Source organism: Cupressus sempervirens, chromosome 1, assembly GCF_028749045.1.
Source record: "Cupressus sempervirens isolate cs-2001-9-10 chromosome 1, ASM2874904v1, whole genome shotgun sequence".
In the NCBI taxonomy this organism is placed as follows: Eukaryota; Viridiplantae; Streptophyta; class Pinopsida; order Cupressales; family Cupressaceae; genus Cupressus; species Cupressus sempervirens.
In genome coordinates, this window is record NC_143118.1 from 791430498 (window position 1) to 791456267 (window position 25770).

Here is a 25770-nt window from a genome sequence, read left to right on the forward strand (position 1 = left end):
GTGATTCACGAATATGCCATCACAACTGAAGGCTTGACGATGTTGTGTATCAAGAGATGTTTTCTCATCATCAAAAGATATTTATCTATGTTGCATGGGTACATGTACTCATGCCCCTGAGACATGTACCCAACTATCAGGTGTTTAGTGGAGAGCATCATAGCTAATTAATGAATGAAGGAAGGAATTTTAATGATGTCCACGAGACTAGTGGTCTAAGGGACCAAGAGAAAATCAACTAATTTGTCTGCTGAAATTTCTCCAAGTTGACCCTTTTGTTGTGGAGCTGCGGTGAGAAACTTGGCATTTTGTGTATTCCTGCCTCTTAGAAAGTTCATACAGACTGTTCACCTATAAGTTGCATCGTATTGATTGTGAATATCTTCATAAGCTGCACATTCTTTGACAAAATGTCACTTCGTATCCACTACCTCTTTGCTGCAAAGATAATAGGTTATTTCCCCCCACACCTCTTTGGGAACTTTCCATCGACCAATTTCACATCTCAAATGATGAGAGCTGGTCCTCAGTTGAGCAATTACAATTGCTGATTTTTTGTTTCAGTTTTTTTTTGTGTATCAACTTCTTGTTTATCAAGCTTGATTCCATGCATAATCAGATTGAAACTTTGATACAATATTGACTAACAATAAACTTTATCACTGTTCAAGTCAGAAGTTTATCATTTGCAATATGTCATTGTTATATGATTTATGATCTTCTTGTTCATGTTTAAGTCTGCCTTCTCTGTTATGCATCTAAACATTTAGCATATTTTATAAATACAAACATATTGCAAATCTAAAAGTGAAAACAATACATTACATCTGCAAACTTTATTAGTGTTCTTGTTTTAAAAAACCATTGTCATGACTCATTTTCATATTTTCTATACATATTAAATTATATTAGAAAACAAATTGGCGTACCCAAGTACCCATGTCCCCTATTTTTGAAAAATAGTCATACCCTAACCTAAGTACTCAAGTACCTTGTCCCCGTGGCATGTTCCCAGTGGAGCCCTCGGTGATTGTTAGATTGTTGAGCTATCCAAAAAAGGTGAATAAAATGGATGCACATCATTGGCCTAGTAGGGTGGTTGATAGAGAACTGGCTCGTCAGAAGAAGACATGGAAGAAACAAAACGATAAATGGTTCAATAAGTGGAACATTGACTACCTAAAATGTCCATAAAACAATTCTGAGATAAAAAAATGGGTGGCAGGAAAAATCAGATCTGTCATGTGGGCAAACCAGCTAGGTAGAAAAAAGCCTATTATGTCAAAGAATTTAATCCCACATGCGAACATGACGACAAAGAATATTTAGGAGCTGAGATCAAAGGAAAGGCAAAAATCCTAATCGCTCAATTGAGATTTGGTTCCCACCATTTGAGATGTGAAACTGGTACATCGAAGGTCCCTAAGGAAGAGTGGGAAGACAGAATTTTTAGATTTTGCAACGAGGGTGTGGTGGAAATAGAGTGGCACTATTTGAAGGATTGTACGGCATACGAAGACATTCGCAACCAACACAAAGAAACATTAAAAGTGAACAACATAAAAGACCTTTTCGAAGGACCAAGACTCTTCAAGGGGACCATTTTACTTATGCAGATTCACAACAAAAGAGACAGGCTGGAGAAATCACATCAAACTAACTAGGAGTTTTATGTGGGTCCCTTAGGCTTATGGCCTCGTGGACGTCATTAAAAATCTATCATTCATTCATTCATATTTACCAAGTGTATAAGGCAGCGATGCTAAATCGGTGCTCACTTGTCTTCAACCAATCTAAAAATTCACAAGTTACATATGTTAAAGCACATTCAATCATATTATGCCAAGTGAATAATTTTCTCAATGGCTCTCAAAAGGCATTATAATTTTGTTACTGGCCCATAGGATGGTGCCTTCATGTAATTGGACATGGAAACCCTAATTAGGGTTTGTAATGAGTTAATCTTGACCATTGATCTCGAACTAATCTTGGCCCTTCATTGTAATTGAACAACTATAAAGGCCAAAGCCTTCTCATTCCACACTCATTAGATTAGATTAGCTAAGGGAGGGACTTGGAGGAACTGTTGTCATAATACTATCAAAGTATATGTTGATTCATTGTTGGTCTTCAAGGTGGATTACTCATGCTGCTTTGGAGTATTGCATGGTTTCATCATCTCCTCACTTAGAGTGGATTCCATTTCATGTTGATTATAAGTAGTGTTCAGTTGACTGAAAGTAATTTTGGATGCATCTTTGATGAACTCGCTGCGTAGACCAAATAACTAGTTGTTGTTGATTGTAAGTTTGTCTTTTGTGGTCAAATGACATTTATATAAACTTAACTTTGATTATTGCTTGCACAATGATATGCATCGATGCATTGTATTAATGGTATGGTGGCAGCTAGAACATCTTACATTTACCTTGGGAGAAAGCACTAGCTTGATTGATGTCGATGGCTAAACTAAGTCTAGTAGAGTCACAAAGGTATTCATTATCTCTTACATTCTAGGAGTAGATTAGACTCTCAAAACCCTTCTCTTTGCAAGTTGTTTGTTGATAAGTTAAAATCAAGTTAATATCCAATGAATGAATAGCATAAGACCCTTTGTGATAAGCAGCATATCCCATCATTAAAATTGAGTGGAAGTCCAGAATAAGAAGGAACCTTGAGGTTGTCTCATCTAATCACATAACTCATCTACACTGTTTAGCATACGAGGATCCTTATTCAAGAAAGAGTTGGAGATTTGATGTTTCACCTCAAAATACTAATTATTTGATTATGTATGTTGTAGTGGAACAAAACTCACATTAACAAGTAGAGGCATCATTATGAAGAGATGCATCTTTAGAAAGGCAACCATTCTGCCATGTATATGAAGTTCACTTTCATTCCAGCAGATCATCGATTTGAAAACTTATCAACTCTTATCCATTTACTGGATCTGTTGTTGTGAGCATCGGCCCTTAGCTAAACCGGTTGCAAGTTTATAACTCCATATCTGAGATAGCACCATTGATTGCAAGCAAGAATATCATATATCAGATACAGCAGCAAATTATTATTGCAAGGTCATACATCTACAATTGAGACAGAAACTACATCCCTATAGGCAATAATACTTATCAGACATTGCTGGATTTAAAGGATCATATGAGAGACAGCAAAAAAAATTGCTATATGCAATATTATCACGCATCTCATTGCATATATTCAAAAGTATTACATCAGAAATAGCAATATAACAAAATCATCTTGCATTTTTGCATTGCCATATTTGTTATGGCAGAGATCGCCATGATCATTGCACTAAGTGAAAAGATGTCAATTTACCTCATCATACACCTAACTGTATAAATCAGAAATAGCAAGTGGCACTGATAATTGTCATTTAATATGTATTTGTCTTTATATTATCAGTAAAACAAGTTCATAGAAAAATCAGATATTGTAGTCCTGACCGATTCAAGTAACTATTCCATAATTCCAAATTATCCAGAAAGGAGACATTACACATGCTCACAAAGAGCCTATGATGCTTAAGATGAATGCTTAATTAATATTTATAATGTAAAATTTTGAAATTTATTATATTTGCCCCCTAAAATGGCAAAAAAGCCGGACCCGAATCCAGATCCGCGTGTGGATCGGGGCAGGATCCGTAATCCTGCCTGTGGATCCGTCAGGATCCGCTGCCTACAGATCCTGACAGATCCACAGCCAAGATTACGGATCCTGCCCGAATTCTCGAGGATCCGCAGCAAAGCCCAAGAAAACAAATAAATAAGTGGGCCCATTCAAGTTTTTTAATGATTTTTTTTTTTTGCCTAAAGGCCCTAAACCCTAAAAACGACCCTCTAAGTCATAATGCAAGTTCATTTACTCTCTATTTTGCTCTCTCATACTTGCTAGTTTGAAGTAAAGTGTTTGGATTCGAAGGAGATCAATTGTGGAGCTCCAAATATCTTGCAAGAAGTGTTTAAGGTATGCATTTCAACCATATTCTTGAGTTCTTTAATAGATTATTAATTTATTTTTAGTTTTCCAAATTTTCAAGTTTTTGTGTAAGTGTGAAGCATGGTTTTCTTTCATTTTTTTTCTAGATTGCAAGAATAGAACAATGAGTAGTCAAGGCTCAGTGGGTGGGGGTGGGGCTGCATCACCAAGCTTCAAAATTGATAAGGGGTCTCCTTTATGGAGACACACAACAAGAGTCGCACAATGTCCTGGGGGTGGGGCATACATATGGAAATGTAATTATTGCAACATACAACACAGAAGCTCCTATTCCCAAGTGAAACTACATTTTTTGGGCCCTACGGGTGAAGGATTTAACATGTGTCAGGGTAGTGATAAGAAGGGATTACTAGCTGCACAAATAGCAGCATTAGCAAAAGAGCAAGATGATGCTGATAGAGCAGTTACAAAAGCAAAACGTGGTGTTTTTAAAAGAACAAATACAACAACACCATCATCCAATCAAACAAACACAAGAACACATCCTTTTTTTTTCTGATGCCAACTACAAATGATGAAGATGAAGACCCATTTCTAGTCACCCGCAAGAGAGGCCCACTAGATAGGGCATTCCAAAATGAAAAGAGACATTGCTGATCACAAAATTGGACGTTGTTTAATTGCAAATGGTGTTTCATTTAATTTTGTGAGATCACCTTATTTTAGGGAGATGTTGCAAGCAATAAATGAAGCACCTAGTGGTTACAAACCGCCTGGTTATGAGAAGTTGTGCACTACCATATTACATGATGAGAGGAAATCTGTAGAGGCTGAACTTCAACCAATAAGAGATTTTTGGATTCAATCAGGTGTGTCTATTATTTCGGATGGGTAAAAAGATTGTAGAAACCGTCCATTGATCAATGTTATTGTTGTATGCCCTAAGGGGGCAATGTTCTTGAAGGCAGTTGATTGTGAAGGACAAGTGAAAAATGCAGAACTTATTTCATGCATTCTCATTGATGCCATAGAGTCAGTGGGTCTTGATAATGTTCTCCAAGTGGTCACGGACAATGCAAAAGTTTGCAGGGCTGCAAGGATAATTGTAGAGTCTACATATGATCATATCTTTTGGACACCATGCACCTTCCACTCTCTCAATTTAGTGATGAAAGCAATTGGCACCGAAATAAATTAGGTGAAAACGATATATGAGGACGCTGAAGAGATTCAAATGTTTGTGACAAATCACATGTCACAAGCAATTTTTAGGAGTTTCACAAACTTGGAATTATTGAAGGTAAATTTGTATATTTAATATATAATTGAATATTATTGGATTCCATAATTTTTTTTGTTGTTTACATTAACATGTTTTAATTTTTAAATGTATTACTAACTTCAGTTTAACATATTCTTAGGTTGCTGAAACCCCCTTTGCCTCTCCCACAATCGTCTTGAGATGACTTGTGAAGGTAAAAGAAGCATTGAAACATATGGTCATTAGCCCCCAATGGGGCATTTGGAAGAATTCCAATACAGCAAGGACCTTAAATGTAAGAAGAATGATACTAGATGAGGATTGGTGGGATCATGTGACTTATGTATTGGAACCCACCAATCCAATAATGGCAATGCTTCGCTTTGCCGACAGTGATGAGCCATGCCTAGGGGATATCTATGATTCCATGGACACTATGCTGAAAAAAATAAAAATGGTAAGTTCTACGCTCTTTTACAACAATTATTTTATTTGAGAGATATCTAGTTTCTAAAGTTTAAATTGACATATTCACTAATTATAATTATTATTCATATCTCATATCCTAGGTCATACAGAGGAGGGAGAATGATCCTAAGGACACCCTTTACACGAAGGTGGAAAAAATTGTTCATCATCGATAGAAAAAGATGACCACACCTTTGCACCTCCTTGCATATGCTCTATCCCTGAGGTACTGTAGTTTTTATCAAATGCTTTGCTTATTTTATCAAATGTTTGTGCTATTGATATTTGATAGTGTTCAATTGTCTTTTGTAATCCCCAGGTACTATAGTGCAGATGTACTTCGCCTTCCAGGTAGAGTGCCACCATTTAGAGATGCAAAGGTTGCAAATGGGTATAAGAGAGCATTAGCTAAGATATTCCAAGATCCAGATTGGGGCAATTGTGAGGAGTGAATTTGCTGCCTTCATCTCAGGTGAGAATTTCCACCCTATTGCCATAGCAAACCAAAGCAAGATGGGTGCCATCAAATGGTGGTACCTTCACAGGCAAGCCTTCATGTACCTCCAACCTCTTGCCATAAAGGTCCCATCCCAAGTAAGTTTGTAAAATTAAGCTTAAGGTCAACACACTCAATTACTTGAATTTATTATTTAATTTATTTATCTTGATTGTTGTATTAATAATTTTTAATTTCTCTTTAGGTTGCCAGCTCTTTTACATCTGAGCGGAATTGGAGTACTTACTCCTTTACCCACTCAGTCAAACAAAACCAGTTGGCTCCAAAAAAATCAGAAAACCTTATGTTCATTCACAACAATTTGCGGTTGTTGTCACGGAAGGATCCAATGTACAAGAAGGGGCCCAAAAAGCTTTGGGATGTAGCACCCAAGACTCCTGATTTAGATATGACCATCCGGGATCTTGCTAGATCCACCTTGATTGATGTAGATGATGAGGAGGAGGATTATGAGTTTATAATCCCCTCTACTAGTAGTGGTTTGGGTTCCTCTACTAATACAAATGCAGCACTTGAAGCTCATCACTACCCCTCTGATGTGGATTTTCTTGAAAATCCATTTGATGATTAAATCAAAAACTTTAGTCTTGATTCTTGACTCTTTTATGAGTAAATCATGTTTCAAACTTTAAGTTTAATGATCTATAAGTTGAATGTTACAAACTTTCACTTTCAGTAATTCAATGTGAATGTGTTGATTTTCCTTATAATCGTGAAAATAGATTAATTATCAATTTATCATTGATCAAGTATACTAGATTCATAGATGCATACTAGAATCATAGATTCATACTATGAAATGATTTAGTTTAGATTATTTAGAATTATGTATATTTCTCTTAGTTTTGTGTGTATATATATATATGCACAAATCCTCCACGAATCATAATTAGGGGGGAAAAAAAATCCCAAATCCAAGGATCCGATTCACGTGCCCAAATCGGATTCATGTCACGAATCAGCAACTAAGGTTGTAATCTAGTATTTGGGATCCAACTGGGGAACATCCCTTACAGTAATTTACATCTTTATTGTGGTAATATTCTCTACATTTCATAGTATTTGGGATCCACCTGAAAATGTGAGGTCCTCATTTTGTATCCTTTTCAACAGATATCAAAGACGAACATAAATAACATTCAATCCAGATTCAACTGAATACTAAGCAAAACATGTCTAATATTCAAGTCTCGGTCTCCTAAAGAAAAATTTCTAAGACATCAAAAATAAAAGGAACCATTTTACATCCGGTGTACATAGATTGACAAGGTTAGATTTACTTCTGACCTTGATCAGGTGATAAAGATGTAGAAATATAAAATTAATTAAGCTAAATGAAAAGAAACACCCTTCTATAGGCTTTCAAAGGGAGTCTTACTCATGGCCTAAAAATAAAGTTTTACATTACAACGATTTCTTGTGGAAGTCCTTTGTACTCTTTCACTCACTGCTCTGTACAAATGTCAGTGGCTTGAATCTTTTGGTTTATTTTTATGTCATAAAAATCTTGTAATATGTAATTTCTAATGGCACCTTGCATATTTGCAAGTTACAATAAAACTACTGTAAGCACACAGAATAACAGAAGAACTCAACAAACATGGAAAAATTTTCATTACCTGAATATTTCTGTTTTGCAAATCTTCTCCAAGTACATTCACTTCTATTTTAGCATCTCTTAGAGCTTTAATTGCTTTTCCTCTGAAATGCTTTAAGGGATGTCTAAGCCCAACAACCACTTTAGAAACTCCAGCCTGAAAACCAACAAGTTGGTCTTTAATTACAAGGGACAAAATAGAACATTGTTCGGTCTACATTCATCTATTAAATAAAAGTTAGAACTAGATCTTCTTTCCAGAACTAGCATAGTGTTTCTCATCAAAATGTAATCAAATTATACAAGATTCTAGTTCAACTTTATGTGAACACGTCTTTTCTAACAAAGAAAATTTGACAACAATTGAAAAATTGAAACTCATATTATAGTGTCAGTTCCAAGAACCTGTACAGGAAAATGTGAACTTTAAAAAAGTTATTTTTTTAATATGAAACTCTTAAATTTTATATTTGAAAATAATGAATCAATATTCGAAAGCCATGTTTAAGTCGTAGAGTATAACCAACACTGCCAAATTCTCAAATTAGTAAAAACTTTGGTGTTATCCCAAAGTTTTCCCAATTTTAATTTTTACAAAAGGGGAATTCGTAATTAGTTTTTTTTAAGTTTTTTTCCCCAATTTTTGCCATGTTTCAACTTTTAACTTTTTTCCAGATGAATCTTCTTAAGCCCATAAAATTTAATTGCCATTCAGAATTTTGGTAGCATTGACTTAAATATCGACCTTGCGTGAGAAACAATAAGGAATTGTTTACCATCAGAGATATCAATGCAAACTATTTACAATACACAGAAAATGATTAACACGTATTCAATCTTCCTGCCACGTACCTAGTCTGCCCCAACTCAAGAAAACAAATATAGTACTGCAGAAAAAAGTTTCCATCAACAATGCATGCAATTAAAAAACTTTACCCAAGGATAGACTGTCCATCTGCCCTGTGTTAGATAAATCAAAAGAACTAGGAAAGCTTGTTTATTATCAAGTCACCAAATCAAAATCAGAATAGAGTATGTTAATATGATATAACACTACAGCAATTTTTGGGAGGGCTGACTACCTTCATACCAAAAAATGTACAAATCATTTATATGCGTATAAACCCAAAGAACATAACAACTAATATAAAACAAACCCTATATTAGATTTAGTGTTTCTTCTTTTCAGAGACATTCAATTTAAGTGAAATAATACAGGACTTTAAAATTAGAGAGCTAGCCTAGCTATGCATAAAAGAATGGGAAAAAATGTGTTTCAACAATATTCCCATAAACTATATTAATACCGTACTAACTTTATTTTAAACTCTATTTGAAAAATTTACAAGTATAAAAAGACTTAAAGTTATCAAATAATATAAATTTTAAAAGTTAAATACTATCGATAATTATAAATTATAAAGAGATATCTCTTAATTTTTTTTCCTTGGTAACAAAATTGCTTTTGACTAGAGCTTTGAGCCAATGAGCCACAATGGGGGACCCCATCCCCATAGTAACAGTCACAAGTCTGAAGCATTAACACTTCTCTAATTTGTCTCAGCAGCCATTGTTTTCCTTATCACTCCATGAATTGTGTATACACCTTATCACTCCACTTCAGTCCATCCTTATGCCTCTAACAAGGGCCCAAACCCAAGACACAGAAGGACACAAAAGGAGATATTTCTATTATATGATTTATAAGATTCTATTACATAGACATTACAAACAGGAAATCAAAACTACTTGCCCACAGGCCATGGCACTAGACAAATTACCTAAAATCTAGAAAGCCTCTTTTCCACAATACAACCTTCTCCTCCAAAACTACTCTTCAACCTTGAAGTTGGGTCCAAAAATAACTTGTTTCCGGTTTAGAGTCAAAATTTGAAATTTGGCAGTTGGTTGACAAAACAGAGAGTTTGAGATTCAGATTTGAGCCAAGTTTGAAAACGAAGAAGTTCCTGAAAAATCCAACTTCCCAAAAGCATAACTTTTGATTCAGGACTCCAATTAACAAACCGTATACACCTCAAAAACCTCATTGAGCGCTCTACAGCCTGATGGGTGAGCTCCACACGTCTCCACATTTCTGAGGCCCTAGAGGGCCATTTAGTGCCTCAAACCTAACTCTGAAAACTTCTCAAAAGTTTTTCAGAAACTTTAAATTTTAAATACTTTCAAACAATGAATGATTTTGAACCAATTCTTTCACCAAAGTTCTTAAGTTTCTATTTCCAACCTTCCCTAAATGCATTGGCTCCTTTTGCTTTAAAATTACAACTTGCTAGAAATAGCAATCTGACCCCAAAATTGTAGGAGGGGAAATCTGACAGTTGGAATATCTAATTCACCTAAATGGGTATCCAAAAATGAAAAAACTTCAAACAGAAACTATCAAAAAAACATATTTTTGGGTGATGTAGGATTGCCCTGACACTGTTGGATAATCCTGCATCAAACACCCAAGGTAATTTGAGACGTGACCATGTCACGTCTTAGTTGGATGAGAAAAACCTAAAGGGTTAACCTCTACTCTAGACAACCATGAAGAGTCGTCCATAGGCCTACCTTTCCACTTTACAAGATATTTCTCATACTTTGTGTTTCTAGTACTCCTTCCTACACAACCATCCAAGATTGTTTCAATCTCTTGCTTCTCTGAAGAAGGTGTCAAGATGATACATTTGTTCTAGCACAAGTTCATCCTTTGTTCCACCTTCTTGATTCGTTGTTAAGTCTACATTGTTGAAAACAAGGGAGATATTGACTCCATCAAGTAACTCTACCTCATTTGCATTCCCTGTATCATGCTTCTTCAAAATCTTGTAGGGATCGAACTTCTTCTTCTTTAACTTATTGTAGATGCCCATTGGAAACCTTTCTTTCCTCAAGTATATCATGACCTCATCTCCAACTCGGAACTCCTTATGCTTCCTCTTTTTATCTGCCTTAGCCTTATACTACATGTTCATCTTATCGATATGTTCTCGCACTTCCTTACGTATATTCTTGATGTGCTTTGCAATCTTTTGCTTTAGCACTTTTCTTGCTTCCTTCATCCATCTTCCTCAATTTTGGTGCAATCCTTGGGCAACTCCATATATGATTTGGAATGGTGACCTACCAATACTCTTGTTCACAAAATTGTTGTAAGCAAATTCTACTTGTGCTACAATCAAGTCCTATCCCTTGGGTTTATCTCCTACTAATCATCTTAACAGGCTACCCAAACTCCTATTTACTACTTCAGTCTACCCATCAATTTGTGGGTGGTGTGCAAAACTAAACTTCAACTCTATCTTCAATATCTTCTACAAGGTCCTCCAAAAATGTACAACAAATTGATTTCACAGTTTGAAACTATACTCTAAGAAAGACCATGCAGTCTTACCACTTCTTTAAAGAATAAATCAGCAATGCAAACTGCATAATGGGTTTTCTAGCAAGGAATAGAATGAGTTATCTTTAAAATTCTGTCAACTACAACATATACTTAATCATTTACTCTTTGTGACCTTGGAAAACCTAGAATGGAAACCATACTAATGTCTTCCCAAGGCCTTAATGATACAAGTAATGGTTGATAAAGTTTTGTATTCTGAATGACCCCTTTTGCCATCTAACACATTCAGCAACGCTACGCAAATCACTTTACATCCTTTGACAACTGTGGCCAATAATAATGCTCGGTGACAATGAAAATGATCTTATCCCAACCAAAGTGTCATGTCATTACTCCACTGTGCTTCGCTTTGATCAAATTCTCTTAAATGGACCTCCTCAGGATGCATAGCTAGCTTCCCTTAAGCAATATACCATCTTGAATCATGCAATCCAACCACCTTATCTTGTTTAGGGTAACAGGTTCCTTGTAGGCCTTCCAAGCCTCGGGAAAATCATAATAATTGGGTACAAGATCTTCAATTTATTGAATCTAACCACCTCAATCTGCATTTCTATCAGCAAAATTTGTTTCCTACTTAAAGCATCAACAATTCTATTAGACCTCCCACTTCTATGCTTCAAAACAAAGGTATAGCTTTGTAAAAACCCTACCCATTTCAAATGCCTCTAATTCAATATACCTTGGCTATTCAAGTACTGTAATGCTTGATAATCAATAAACAAAAATTATTAACCAAAACTAGAAAAAGAAAAGACTCAATTTCTTCAATGCCTGAACTAATGCATAGAATTCCACATCATATATTGAGTACTTTTTCTTTGCAACATTTAACTTCTCGCTGAAATATACAATGGGCTTACCTTCTTGGCTCAAAACAGCTTTGATAGCAATACCTAAAACACCTTGTTGAAATTAGGAAGGGCTAAAACAAGTTTCTCTATCACCCTCTTCAGAAGTTTTTGCTGCTCCTATAGTCCATTTGAACTTCTTTCTATCCCTCTCATTGTCTCAGTTAGTGGTGCACAAATACTACTAAAGCTCCTAATGAATTTCCTATAAAAACTTGCTAGATTGTGAAAAGACCTCACCTCGGTGGCACTCTTTGGGGTGGGTCATTCTAAAATGACTTCTTAGTGGTGCACAGATACTACTAAAGCTCCTAATGAATTTCCTATAAAAACTTGCTAGATTGTGAAAAGACCTCACCTCGATGGCATTCTTTGGGGTGGGTCATTCTAAAATGACTTCCACCTTCCCTGGGTCCATTTTAAGACCATCAAAGGAGACAACAAAGCCTAAGCACACTAACTCCCTCTTGACAAAGATTGCATTCCTTCAAGTTAATCGACAATATATCCTTTGTTAACTTCTTAAAGACTCCACAAATGTGCACCAAGTGCTCATCTAGTGTCTTACTATAAATCAAAATATCATCTAGATAAATAGAAACAATATTTTCCAAAAAATCTTTTGGTACCTAATTCATGAGTCACGTGAATGTGCTTAGGGTATTGATTAGCCTAAAAGGCTTAACTAACCACTCATACAAGCCTTCTTTACTCTTAAAAGGAAGACTTCCGTTCATCACCTTTTCCAATCAAAATCTGGTAATACCCACTCTTAAGGTCTATCTTCGCGAAATGTTGTGCTCTATTCAACCAAATCCATAAGGCCATCTATCATTGGGAGGGGAAAATTGTATTTGGTTGTTGTCTTGTTTATGGCCCTAGAGTCTATACACATCCTCCACTCTCCATCCTTCTTTGGTGCTAGTACAAAACATGGACTTAGGCTCTCTCATATTAGTTTTTTCTTAAACAATTCCTAGACTTCTCTATTCAAATCCTCATTCTCAATAGTAGTCATCCTATGAGCTGCCTTATTTGGCAAACTAGCTCGGGTGATTAGAGCTACTTGATGACTGATCTCCCTAACTGATGGTAGTCCCTCAAAGACATTATCAGACAAAGTATCCTCTCATTCAACGAGCCTAAAACCTCAACTGGCACTTTTCTACTATCTTCTTTATCCATTCTAAGGATTATTGCATAACACACGTGATCCTGTTTCATGTATCTCCCTTCAACAAAACATACGCTAGCACTACTAAATACTTTTTCTTTTGCCTTCACAAGGGGTTTCAACTTATGACGATCTCCATCTTTTATCAAAGAACATGTGTTTGCCCGACCATCATGTATAGCACGCTTGTCGAACTACCAGGGTCTTCCTAACAGCATATGACACACATCCATGGGTGTGATGTAATAGAGTACCTCATCCCAATAACTTCTTGTCTTGAACTTCACCAAACACTTATCACTAACCAATACTTGTGCGGCCATCCTACAACCAGGCAATCCTACATAGATGTAGGTGTCTCCTTCTTAAACTTTTGTGCCCATTTCTTTTGACACTAGATTATCAGTGTTGGTAGATACAAATAGAAAAAAGTACTGGCGGGGGGGGACCAATACTTTAATAATTCCCTTTCAAACACATTCATTTGCACTAACCATTAGCCAACATAAAACACTTAACCGATAGTTCCCTTTTTACAGTCTTTAGTGATACTAATAGTTACTGTATCTTAACAGAAAAATAAAATAAACATTCAAACCACAAACTTATAACACAACACATTGATTTTGGTATCGCTTAAAACCCTTGGTCAGAGGGCAAAACTGTAGTGGGGATGATACCCACAACTCATCACTATAATAAGAAGTTGCTCGGTTAAAAGCTTAAAATAATTTCATCTTGTAAATGACTACACTCTATTAAAAGTGTCTAATACCCTACTAAGTGTATCAATAGTCCTATTAAAGGCTACTCTGTCAAGAGTTTTAATCCCACTATTACAGTATTCACCCAATTAAAGGATTTACAAATAATGTTCAAAATAACAACTTTTAAGTCTTGTAAAAGACCACCTTGTAAAAGGACTTCACAATCTTGTTGATTAACTTGTTAGGTAAAAACAACAAAAAATTGAATTGTGCTTGGCCTTTCCTCTGCTTGGTAGGTTCGTTGCTTCTATTACCAAATATGCTCCTTTTGATAGCTTGTTGCACTGACTCTACACCGATAACTTGTTCTATTGTACTACTTCCAATAGCTACACTTTCTTCATCCTTCTCTGTCTTCTTTTGTCTTGTTCATGTGCACTTACTCGTTTCCACTTCCTGACCTAATTAGGGTTTCTAGACTCTTCTATAAACCTCCCTTTTACCTTTTTCTCCTTATGACTCTGATAGATCTTAACTTTTCCAATAAGCTAAGCCTTAGGGTTTCAATGAAATGTTGACCTCAGATAGTGATCTATATATAAGCATAACAATCCAATGTTATAATATAGCATATCTCCTTTAATCTTTATAACCAAACTCTTTGCCAGCAGTGACAACATCACAAAAATCATACCAACGGGGTTCTAATTTTTTGTCAAGGTAACAATTAGTGATTCCACTATAAATAATCACATCACAACATTTATCCTTGCTATTGCATCTAGTGTCAAATAGGCTCTTCGCCAAGTCTAATCCCCTTCATTAAATAGGGTCATCTTGACAATGAGGGTTTCTCCCCTCTCAGCATCATCTAAATGCTTTAACTGAGCTTCTTCACCGCATGGGCAACTTGTACATGGCCTTCAATTCTTATATCCATCCTTCCTTGGAGTTGGGGACATTCATATGCTCGGTGGCCTTCCTCACCACATTGGAAACAAGTTCCTCTAAAGCTAACTCTCCCAAACCCTTGTCCAAGTCTTCCTCTTCCTCGTACTCCATTGTTTTGAATCATGGGGGCGGTTGAAACTATCATTCTTATGATTTAGGCTAGTACCCAATTCTTCATTCTTCCTTTGTTCCTTCCAAAGGATCTTCCACTACCCCTTCCCCCTTGACTTTGTGCTCTTTGTTTCCCTCCAAATCTCTTATTCAACTTCTCTTCCACCTTCACAGCAAATTGATAAGCAATCTGACTAGACTTAACTCCTCTTGGATACTTGACCTTAACCAATAAGGTAACAGGCAAACTTTACCTTGTTGACTTCTGCATGGCCGCTTAAGATAATCATTTCATAAAAAATTTTGGTGTACTCTTTAATAGACCCGCTCCTTGCCTCAACCCTTGCAACTTCTTCAACAAATTGATCATGTAGCCCATTGGAATGAACTGTTTCTTGAGCTTCTCTACCATCCAAACCCACTTGGTAGTCTTTCCCTTCCCCTCCTTTTTCTTTCTAGTCAGACCTCCTTCCACCAAATACTGGCATGACCCTTCAGTGCCGTCTTGGAAAACTTAACCCAATTGGGTCCTCATACTCAAAATATTCCTCCATCTTGTTTATCTAATCAATAAGCTCCTCCGAATTTAAATTTCCAAAGTAATAAGAAACCTCAATCCTAGGTCTTTTTCCTATCTTCGAAATGGCCCTCAACAACCACACTTCATTTTTATCTACAACTTCTCCTTCATCCTCAGAGGGTTCTTCAATCTCTTCTTCCTCTTCACTTTCTTCCCTTCTATCCGGGTTGAACCCTCTTCTCAACTCCTCTTACAATGCATCAATATGTCTCTGGGGGGCTCTGAAACCCTTGTTGGCTAGAACATTCCTTCTACCAACATTTTTACCACCATGCATCACTCTGGGAGGAATCTTGACCTCTAACTCACAACCACAAGTCCTAGTGCAAATTGCCTCATGATCGGCACTTGGTCCATACACTCAAGAACCTGCTTTGATGCCATTTGATGAAGGCCCAAACCCAGGACACAAAAGACATATAAGAAGAGAATTCTATTACCTAAACATTACAAACACGAAATCAAAACTACTTGCTCGTAGGCCATGACACCATACAAATTACCTAAACTCTGGCAAAACTCTTTTCCACAATACAACCTTCTCCAAAATTACTCTCCAATAAGACCCGGTCGCATCCCTAACATAGATAAGACCCGATCGCATCTCTGGCATAGATGTTTCATGTAGAAATTTCCTTGGTGTTGTTTCTGATGCATAGCACTGCATGTGTGCAACCTAGCCTTGAATAGCTGCTGCTCAAATTTAAGGAATACGATACTCAATATGAAATTATACTAAGAAAAATGTTCAATGCCTACTGTAAAATGATTATTAGTGCCACTCTAGTATCATATTGTAAGAGTGGAAGAATGGCGACCCTTGATCACATCCTTAGTATTAAATTCTTCATCGTACCACCTTGGATAACTAATCAATGATTAGTTAGTAACTGATCGCAATACTCCTTTGGCCATCATTATAGTATTTGCTTGATTGGTTTAATACAATGATTGATTGTTTGCTAAGTCTTCTCCTGCTCAATGCAAACATGAATATTATTTATCGTTTTAAGGAGGATTGTTATTATTGCATCTTTGGAGATGACATTGATATTATGTTTGTTGATTGCTATATCACTGCTTGATCAATGTAATAATCGAACTACAACATACTTTCTTGGATGCTATATTGTCGAAACTTTCTACCATACTCGTCTTCCCAACATGGAAATATCAATTAAGTGAACTTCATGATCAATAGGTGGAATACCACTCAAGTTCACAGATAAAGAGATATACGAATCGTACAGAATGACACAATTGAGATACATATAAAGTAAAACATGGAATGTACCATTCATACCACAGTACCTATAGGCAAGGAAATGATTTCTTTATTGATACCAAAAACCAACATGAGTACATTTTACCAATGTTCCAAATATTTATAGAAGAGTCGATTGGTTGGAAACCAATCGACACATTTCCTCACCACCTAACTACCCAAACCGACTAGCTTTAACAAGTACTTTATTCCGACTACATCTATCCCCCCCAAAAAAAGAAGTCGTCTTCCAGACAACTTTAGAATATGAAACAAAAACAACTTTAACTTCAAGAAGGAGGATGGGAGGACATCCTTGGGCTCAGAGTTCCCCTTAGCCGTTGCAGGTCTCACTCCATTGTCTTCTACTTTGTCTGAATGCCCTGTAATACCTGTAGTGCATCCATCTTTTTAGCTTCTGCCATGGCAACCTTGCTCTCCAATTCAGCTTTTTCTTTGTTCCAAGCTTCTTGCATAGCAAGTTTCTCCGCTGCCCACTGCTATTGCAGACTCTTTCTTTCTAGCCCCCAAACTTCAGCAAGGTTTTTCTCCTTTTAAAGTTTCAAAAAAGTTCCCTGAAAGGCAACCTCCATTGTTGTCAGCGCTTCTAGGAGAGGTGATTGTTCTTGTCCCACGAAAATGATAGAGCTGCCCATCCATGTAGTAGCCATGTTCTCCTCTGAATAGCCACCCTGTTCTAGAAGTTCCTAATCTGTGTGGTAATCAGTCTGCATAAAGGCAACCAATGCCTCTACTGTGGTGATGATGGTCTCCAGATTCTAAGCCCTAGCTTGCTGCATGATCCTCCTAGTAGAATGCTCCATGGCATGAAGCTTAGTGAGGAATAGTTCAGCCTTGGCTACAAAAGATGCTATGTCTGGTGGTTCTCCGTGCTCACTTTGTATCTCAACTTGCTCCTCAGCAGTTGTCACTAGGGGTGAAGACACCATGCCTTCCTTTTCGAGTAACATGTCTACTTCCTCCAGGACTGTATCAATCATGGTCTCATCCGTACTAGCTAGCGTCATCATGCTACCTTGGTTGTGAATTTTCCCAATTTTCTCCTCTCCTCCTACTAGCTGTACCACAAGAGCAATCAAATGGACTACTTCTGGACCACAGGGTGTTTGTACCCTTACTTTATGAGCACATTTTGATTGGCACCTCAAATCTATAACTTTAGTACAAGAGAGCTGTTTCGGAAAGATAAGTGGCACCATCTTCAGAACTAATACTCTAGAAGCCCCCCATGTCGGGATTTGTTGCCTGCTACCTCCACTTGCTCCTACCTTGACTCTTGCTTGATTTGGCTTGGAAGTACCTGTTGCCTCAATTATGTTGGGATCACTAGGCGGTTTTGGGTAAAGTTTTGGAGGTTTTTCTACCCTTGCTGAAAGTGGTCCCTCCGAAGGTGGTAAAAACGTCATTGCCTGCAGAGTCCCTTGGAGATGACTCAAACGGATCTCCGCCTCCTGTAAGTCGGAGGAGGATGAATCCATATCGCTGTCTTCTTCTTCTGAAGTTTCATCATCCTCTTCCTCTTCTGCTTCTTCGGTCACTACTATTTGTTTTAGTTTCTTTTTCTTGGATTCACCTCCATTATGAGATCCTACATCCAAGGTATCCAGATGGAGCCAGTAGGTCATGGCTGGTTTATATGGTTCTATTCGACTAGCCGGTACCAATGTTCCCTGGTGTTCACTGCTCACCTGCATGCGTACTGCCTCTAAGAACAAGGCCATCATATGATGAGGCATATAAAAGGCTTTATGTTTCAACTCCATAAATTCTCGAAGTCTATTGGAAAGAAATTTAGCCCAATTGTATATCTGCCCGTTGTACAATCCATCCACTGTAGGTAACATCCATAGGGCAATGTCGCAAGTGCGGCTGCCCACAGTGAGCTTTCTTTTAACCAGATCTACCATGCAATGCCATTCATCATTTACTATAAAAAAATTCTTCAAACCCCTACTGTTCTTCAGGATTCCTTCCCATTCCAGACTTGTAAGGTCTTTTTGGCACATTAATTTCAACCATTTTTTCTTGTCTGCTACTGTCATAGAAATTTTTCCCACTTCTTGCCCTCTGTTAGGAATTCCGAAAACCTTACTTATTTCTTCTGCTACATAAGAAATTGTCACCTATTGCTGGAAATGTTGTATTACAGATTTATAACCTGATTTCTCATACCCTATGATTAAAATCCGTAGGATAGACTCAAAACTCTTTTAATTCAAAAATCGGTATGAAAATGATTTTATCTACCTCTGTTGTACATAACACTTTCTTCAGGGGATGGTCTACCTCTGCTTTTTCCCACCAAATCCTGCACTTGCTTCACATCACACTTTCAAATGTAATATTCTCTGCAGTGATGGTAATTTTCTGTACCACTTTCCCTTTACTTTTGTCATCTTTCTTACCTCCTTTGCTTGCAATACGGCAGATTTCTTCTTTTTGGAGTCCATAATGTTTCCTTTGCTCGGATTCCCAATACTGAGTTTCACCATTGTGTGTCCCAGTGTTAGTTCCCAGATTTGTTAAACTAGTTGTATATGCCACCTGTACCAACTGTCCTTCCACAGTAATCGCTTGTAACCAACCTTTATTCCCACGCATATGGATACCTGAGTATCCCCTTGTACTTGTACAGATGTTTGTTGTAGGCAACAATCACCTTCTGTAAACTGTTGTCGCCGTACGGATGTATATGTTTGTTGTACAGGATTACTTCCCCGGCATCCCTGTAGTGCGGATGCATGTATGGATGCTCCTCCAGATGCCGAACTTTGTTCCCGTACAGATGCAACTGGCTATCGTACTGATGAGGATGGTTGTTGTATAGATAAGGACTGCCGTATGGCTAAGAAAAACTAGCATATGGATGAAAATACATTATTCTTTTGGACAGTGTTCCGTATGCCGTTCTCTGTGGGCTGCTCTAGTGCGGCCACTCTCCCTCGTATGGATGGCTATACGAATATCTCCTCATCCACTCCTTCCACCTTTCCTTCAGATCATACGGATATTGGTACGGCCAGGGCTACTTCGTCCTATCCTCTATCAATTATCGTGATTTTAGTGACTATAAGGACTCTGTTCAATTTCTTCTTCTTGGTCACTACCACTTTTTGTTTTTCGTACTTTTCCCTCTTCTACAATTATAAAACAGCTACTTGCCAATTTATTCATTTTTTCATACACTTTTAACTTAGACCCATTCACTAGGTCTTTGATAGGTTTATTATCTAAAGTCGATAACTCTATTGCCCCATTCTCTTTATACTTTGTGTACTCCTCCGATTACCTTTCTTCCGACTCAGATTCTTGTATTTGCAACATATTACATTCTACATGGAAAACTTCATAGTCTCCCATTTGTCAATGGAATAATCCATTAAGAGAACTTGTGTCGTTGTCTGAGCATTCCCCTAGTCTGAGCACTCCTTCCTCATCTGGTTCCATCCCTCCATAGTCTTCTCCTACGGAATCTGAAGCCAAGTCCTAGCTTATTAACTGATTCTTGAGGTCTATGATGTACTTTCTTCCTTCCAACTCAATAGAGAGAGTGTTTCGCTTCCAGTGATGGGTAGCTTTTGCTACAACCAACCATCCCCTGCCTAATAAAGCATCGTACCCTTTCTTTTCTAAAGGGATAACCACAAAATCAATAAAAATTTGTTATGTACCAACGATGACTTTTTGTCCCATCAGCGTTCCTATACTCTTGATTCCATGTTGGTTTGCTCCTACTAGTTGAAATGTTGGGGGCCAGAGTGTAGGTTTCCCTAATTCCTTCCATGTTTCTTCTTACAAGACATTTACGTTGGAACCTCCATCCACAATAGTATTTGAGAGTTTGCACCCTAGTATCTCCATCTTTACTACTGTCGGTGTTCTCCCCCTCCCTATAGTGAACAATGTATTGTCTTTTATGTGTACTTCTTCCTTCTCTTTCTTTGAGGTCGTCTCTTTCGATTTTGCCCCCTGTGTCAGTGCCACTTGCAATTGGGGTAATGTTTCTAATAAATCCCCTATTTTTACTGGGATAGCAGTTTTCGGTACTTGCCTCACAATATTCGTTATACCCCTACTGGAAGTAGGTTTTTCTGACGTCATCTTTCCTCGCTCCCCCATGCTATCTTGAATGTCTTTCTTTGCTTCATGAAATCTTTTTGTCTCCGTACTAGCATTTGGGTAGCTTAATTGTCTGGCTTGCACCCTGGTGACCGCAAGAATTTTGTCTTCTACATCTTCCATGTCTAACATATTTACTCCCTTCTGTCTTGAACAATTTGCATCTTCATAATTGCCTAGCCCACACCATTTACAGAGCATCCCTCCATTTTGTCCTCCTCTGCTTTGACAATCTCATGCAAAGTGTCCCCATTCATTACATCTCCTACATTGAATCATCGGCCTCCCCTTAGAATCATACTGGAGTGGCTGCCGCGGTGTGTTGTTGCTACTATTATTGTTACTATTATTGTTGCTTCCTCTCCTGTTGTTTTTGTACCCCCCTGGGGAGGCTTCTGTATTTGTGTTCTTCGGTGGAGTGGAGGGAGGTGTGGATTGCCCCCATTGGTTCAAGAATACTTGGGCACTCCTTATTTTCAAATTATTGGGGCAATCTTTAATTTTGTGCCCCAATACCTGGCAGATCTCACAGAATGCTTTCTTCGAGCATGCTCCCTTAGTATGGCCTTCTTTTTCACACTCCGTACACCAAAGTTCTCTCCCTTCTTTCTTTTCTTCCTTACTCCCTGCCACTTCCTTCATCCATCATCTTAGATCTTTTCTTAAGGCTTGAATAGTTTTGGATTCTTCTTCACTCTCTTCTGAACTTTCACGGGAGCTTCCATGCCTTCTCGCCTTAGAGATTTTACTCTCACTTTCTATGTCCATGGTGCGAATACACACATCCCCAAAGGTTGATGGTGGAACTATCTTCATTTATTTTCTAAGGGATGGTGTTAGTCCTTCAATGAACCATCGTTTCTTCAGTCCATCTGTCGGCTTGTTGTTCAGTTTCCCTATGAGCTCTTTAAGTTGTCTAATATAGACTTTGACAGATTCACTCTTCCCTTGTCTTGTGTTATAAATCTCTGTTACAATTTCATCATCATCTCTCAACAGTTTGAATTCCTCTTCAAAAGTTGTGCGGATATTACTCCAAGTGTTTTACTTTGCTGCATCCAAGTTAGTATACCAATCAATGGCAATACCCCTTAGTGTGTCGGGGGGCTTTTAACCATTTTGTTGGGTCATTTTCTCCATTCGCTTGCCATATTGTTATGCACATTTTGCAGTGCCGAGCGGGATCCTCTGAGTCGTCCCCTGTGAACCTTGGCAATTTGTGTTTGTCTATAGCCATTATGTGAGGTTTTTTTCCTCTTGTGGGAACACTTCCTCCCGATGGAACACTTCCCCCAACACTTCCTCTCGATGAAATACTTCCTCCAGATTGAACTCCGAATGGAACACTTCCTCCCGACTGGAAGTTCACTCTTGAGGAGGAACTACTGAAAGTATCTTCTTCTTGACTTTGCTCCTATCAGAGATCTTTCCCCGCAGGCATCTCTGGATTTTTGTCTCCCAACTTCCTTACTGGCATCTCCAAGATGACCAAATTTGCTATACCTTCGATTGTATGCTCGATCAATCCTTCTTGTATTCTCGTGGAATCCCCTTGTCCTCCCTTTAAGTTGCGACGTCTCTCCTGCTGCTGCTGGAGACGTAATACCCTCAAGGCGACTTCTTCCTCGGTCTCTTCTCCTTGTACCCGCCTGGGAAATAAATTTGGAATCAGGGGCATGAATCAATTTTATTGTCTTTCTCTTGTACTCGTAACAAATTGCTTGTTAACAGGCGAGGAATCTCTCCCAGGAGATCGTACACCTCTAGTGGTACTGGAAGTTTGTCGCGTACCGTACCTTCAAGGACCATTCTCTCAGGTTTCCCTCTATACATACTAATTAACCGCAACTTCCTAGGCCGACACCAAATCACGTGTCAACTGATCTTCCTTGGTTGTTTCCTCCTCTTCCCGTCACTATTTATTACTTGGATCAAGGGCCTTCCCATTACTCCATTCTGTCGACCTCCAAGTTCAGACTTAGGCAACGGCGCCAAAAATGTAGAGTGGGAATACCACTCAAGTTCACAGATACAAAGATATGCCAATCGTACAGAATAACACAATTGAGATACATATAAAGTAAAACATGGAATGTACCATTCATACCACAGTACCAATAGGCAAGGAAATGATTTCTTTATTGATACCAAAAACCAACATGAGTACATTACCAATGTTCCAAATATTTATAGACGGGTCAGTTAGTTGGAAACCAACCGACGCATTTCCTCACCACCTAACTACCCAACCCAACTAGCTTTAACAAGTACTAAACATAACAACTACTTTATTCCGACTACAACCACCTTATGGACATGTCTATATATGAAATTGATGTTTAATAAATTGACCATACTGGTTCAATGTAATCGATGGTTCTTATGGTAACATCGATATATGGAATTGCTTAGTTTGACCTTAGTATTGATATGATTGGCAACCAACATATTGTTGTTATCAAGATCATCTTGCTTGATATCATTTCAACTCACAACTCGGATCATACTTGGATACGCTTTGAATGTTTGACTCAAGCATAGATTTGCCAATTGTGCCTTGTTTGAGCAATAAATAATCCATCTTATTTTCCTTCACATGATGCTTTGCTAGAGGAAAATTGTGAAGTCTTATGAATAAGACGATTTTCCTTGATAGGATCTTTGCTTCTGTTTTGCCCTTCACAATGCCACTGGTTTTAACAACAAGAATATACATATCTTAAAGCTTAAACTACTAACTGCTATGTACAATTCTACTTGCTAACTACTTGGAAATGTTCAAGGTCTGTCACACCTTGATCACGTGTGCTTAATGCTAGATTCATGTTATGCAAAGGACGAGGACATCACTATCATCCGCAACTTCTAACATGGATTAAGCATCAATCACAGTCCCTACTGCAGTGTACAGGTGCAAACAATAGTGGACTGCCAGCATAGATTGGATTTCAGTGCTGAGATGTTGGATTTACATTTTTACTTATTGTGAAATATTCTGCAATGTTTCTTGAGATTACAATTTGAATTTAAATGAAAACTGTTTGTTTGAATTTCAAGGAAAATTTGTGTGTTTCATTGCAACATTAGCTAGGAAAAATTCAGATTCCACTAACAAAAAAGGAGATTTCCTGAACTATAATAAATATAGATCCCCGTGCCTTGAGAATAACAGGCTGACTTATCAAACATCAGTCAAGCATTTTACCCACACAAATATAAAGCATTTGTTTCACCATGTTGCATGTAGCTTAAGGGGGCACGGATTCATACAATGTTGTGATAATCATCCTCGAGAAGCATACAATAAGCAGAATCGCATTAGTTCTACTTGCTGGTGTTGACTACAAATTTAGAATCTTCACAAATAATATTTTTTAATAGATTATCCCTACCCTCTGGACGAGAATCACTTCTTAATATAAGTACATATGTATAAGGCATTTGTTTAGCCAAGTCGCTTGTAGTTTAATACAACAGAAGGTGGCACGGACCAATACAATGTTGTCATAATCGTCCTCGTTTACAATAAGCACAATCACAGTAGTTCTACTTGGTGGTGTTGACTCCAAGTTTGGATCTTCACAAATAATACAAATGATTTTTAGATAGCATATCCAACCCTCTGGACGAGAATCACTTCTTAGTGTAAGGACATATGTTTATCAAATATCACTAACCGATGTAACGGGTACGACAATTCAAGACATAATCCACATGAGCACCTTGTTAATTTTGCAGTTTGTCTACTAGTGATTGAAATTTAAAACACATAAACACTAGAGTTTACAAAAATATCCTAAAGAAGAAAAAAATTGATTTATGCTCTCAAGGAGAGAAGAGTTAATCTTTCTTACCAAAGATAATCCCAAACTTTTTTGGAGAGAACTTCAGCTAAGAAAGAAGCAAACTGAAAATAAAATCACAGCCACTCAATGGTTTGAGTATGCCAAACAACTTTACGAGAAGAATGATGGTGTGGACTCACCACCTTTGGTCAACAATACGGAAGACCTTTTTACCATGCAAGAGGTTGAGAGGGGTATTAAAAAGTTAGGTACCGGTAAGGCAAAAGACATGGAGGAGCTTCAAGCAGAATATCTCAAGTGGAGCATGAAAACTCTTTCACCTCTCATTACGAGAATTTTCAACAATATCGGCCAACACGGGTTTCCTAGTGATTGGACAATTAGCCTCACTATACCTCTATACAAGAGCGGCGAGGTTAATAACCCCTCTAATTACAAGACCATAATGATCAATCCTCTATTTGCAAAACTTTTTGGCACCATAATAGAAATTAGAATCAGCATGGGCCGAAGAGAATTATTAACGTGCACGTGGTCAAGCGGGTTTCAAGCCAAAGCACTTGACTATGGATCATAACATCACCTTGAGGCACATTATCGAAAAAACATGGGAGAGAAAAGATGAGGCTCTTTGCTTATTTGTTGACTTTAAAAAGGCTTTTGACACTGTCCCTACAGACAAGCTTTGGGCCAGGATGGAAGAATTGGGTATCCCTACAAATCTTAGAGCTGCTGTTCATAGGAAGTAAGAAGAAGCTACAGCTAAAATCAGAACTTCAGAAGGCATCTCAGAGTATTTTAGGAGTGATGTTGGGGTCAAGCAGGGCTGCCTGCTTTCACCAACTTTGTTTGGCATATACATTGACAAACTTGAAGAATGTAATGTCCCCATTTTAGTAGTTGACCAAGTGTGTGTGCGTTAGCCTTGTTCTACATGGTCTCGAGGGCTAACGAAGGGTTTAAAGGGA

General features: G+C 37.7%; 1 protein-coding gene across 1 annotated transcript in view; it reads right to left on the minus strand.

Annotated features, from left to right (window-relative positions):
• The window catches only part of LOC149580245 (cytidine/deoxycytidylate deaminase family protein), a 125159-nt gene that overhangs the window by 89951 nt on the left and 9438 nt on the right, over positions 1-25770 (minus strand). The window contains exon 2 of the mRNA XM_089790046.1: positions 7832-7966. Coding sequence (XP_089646172.1) covers positions 7832-7966 — 135 coding nt within the window. The remainder of the gene's footprint in view (positions 1-7831; positions 7967-25770) is intronic.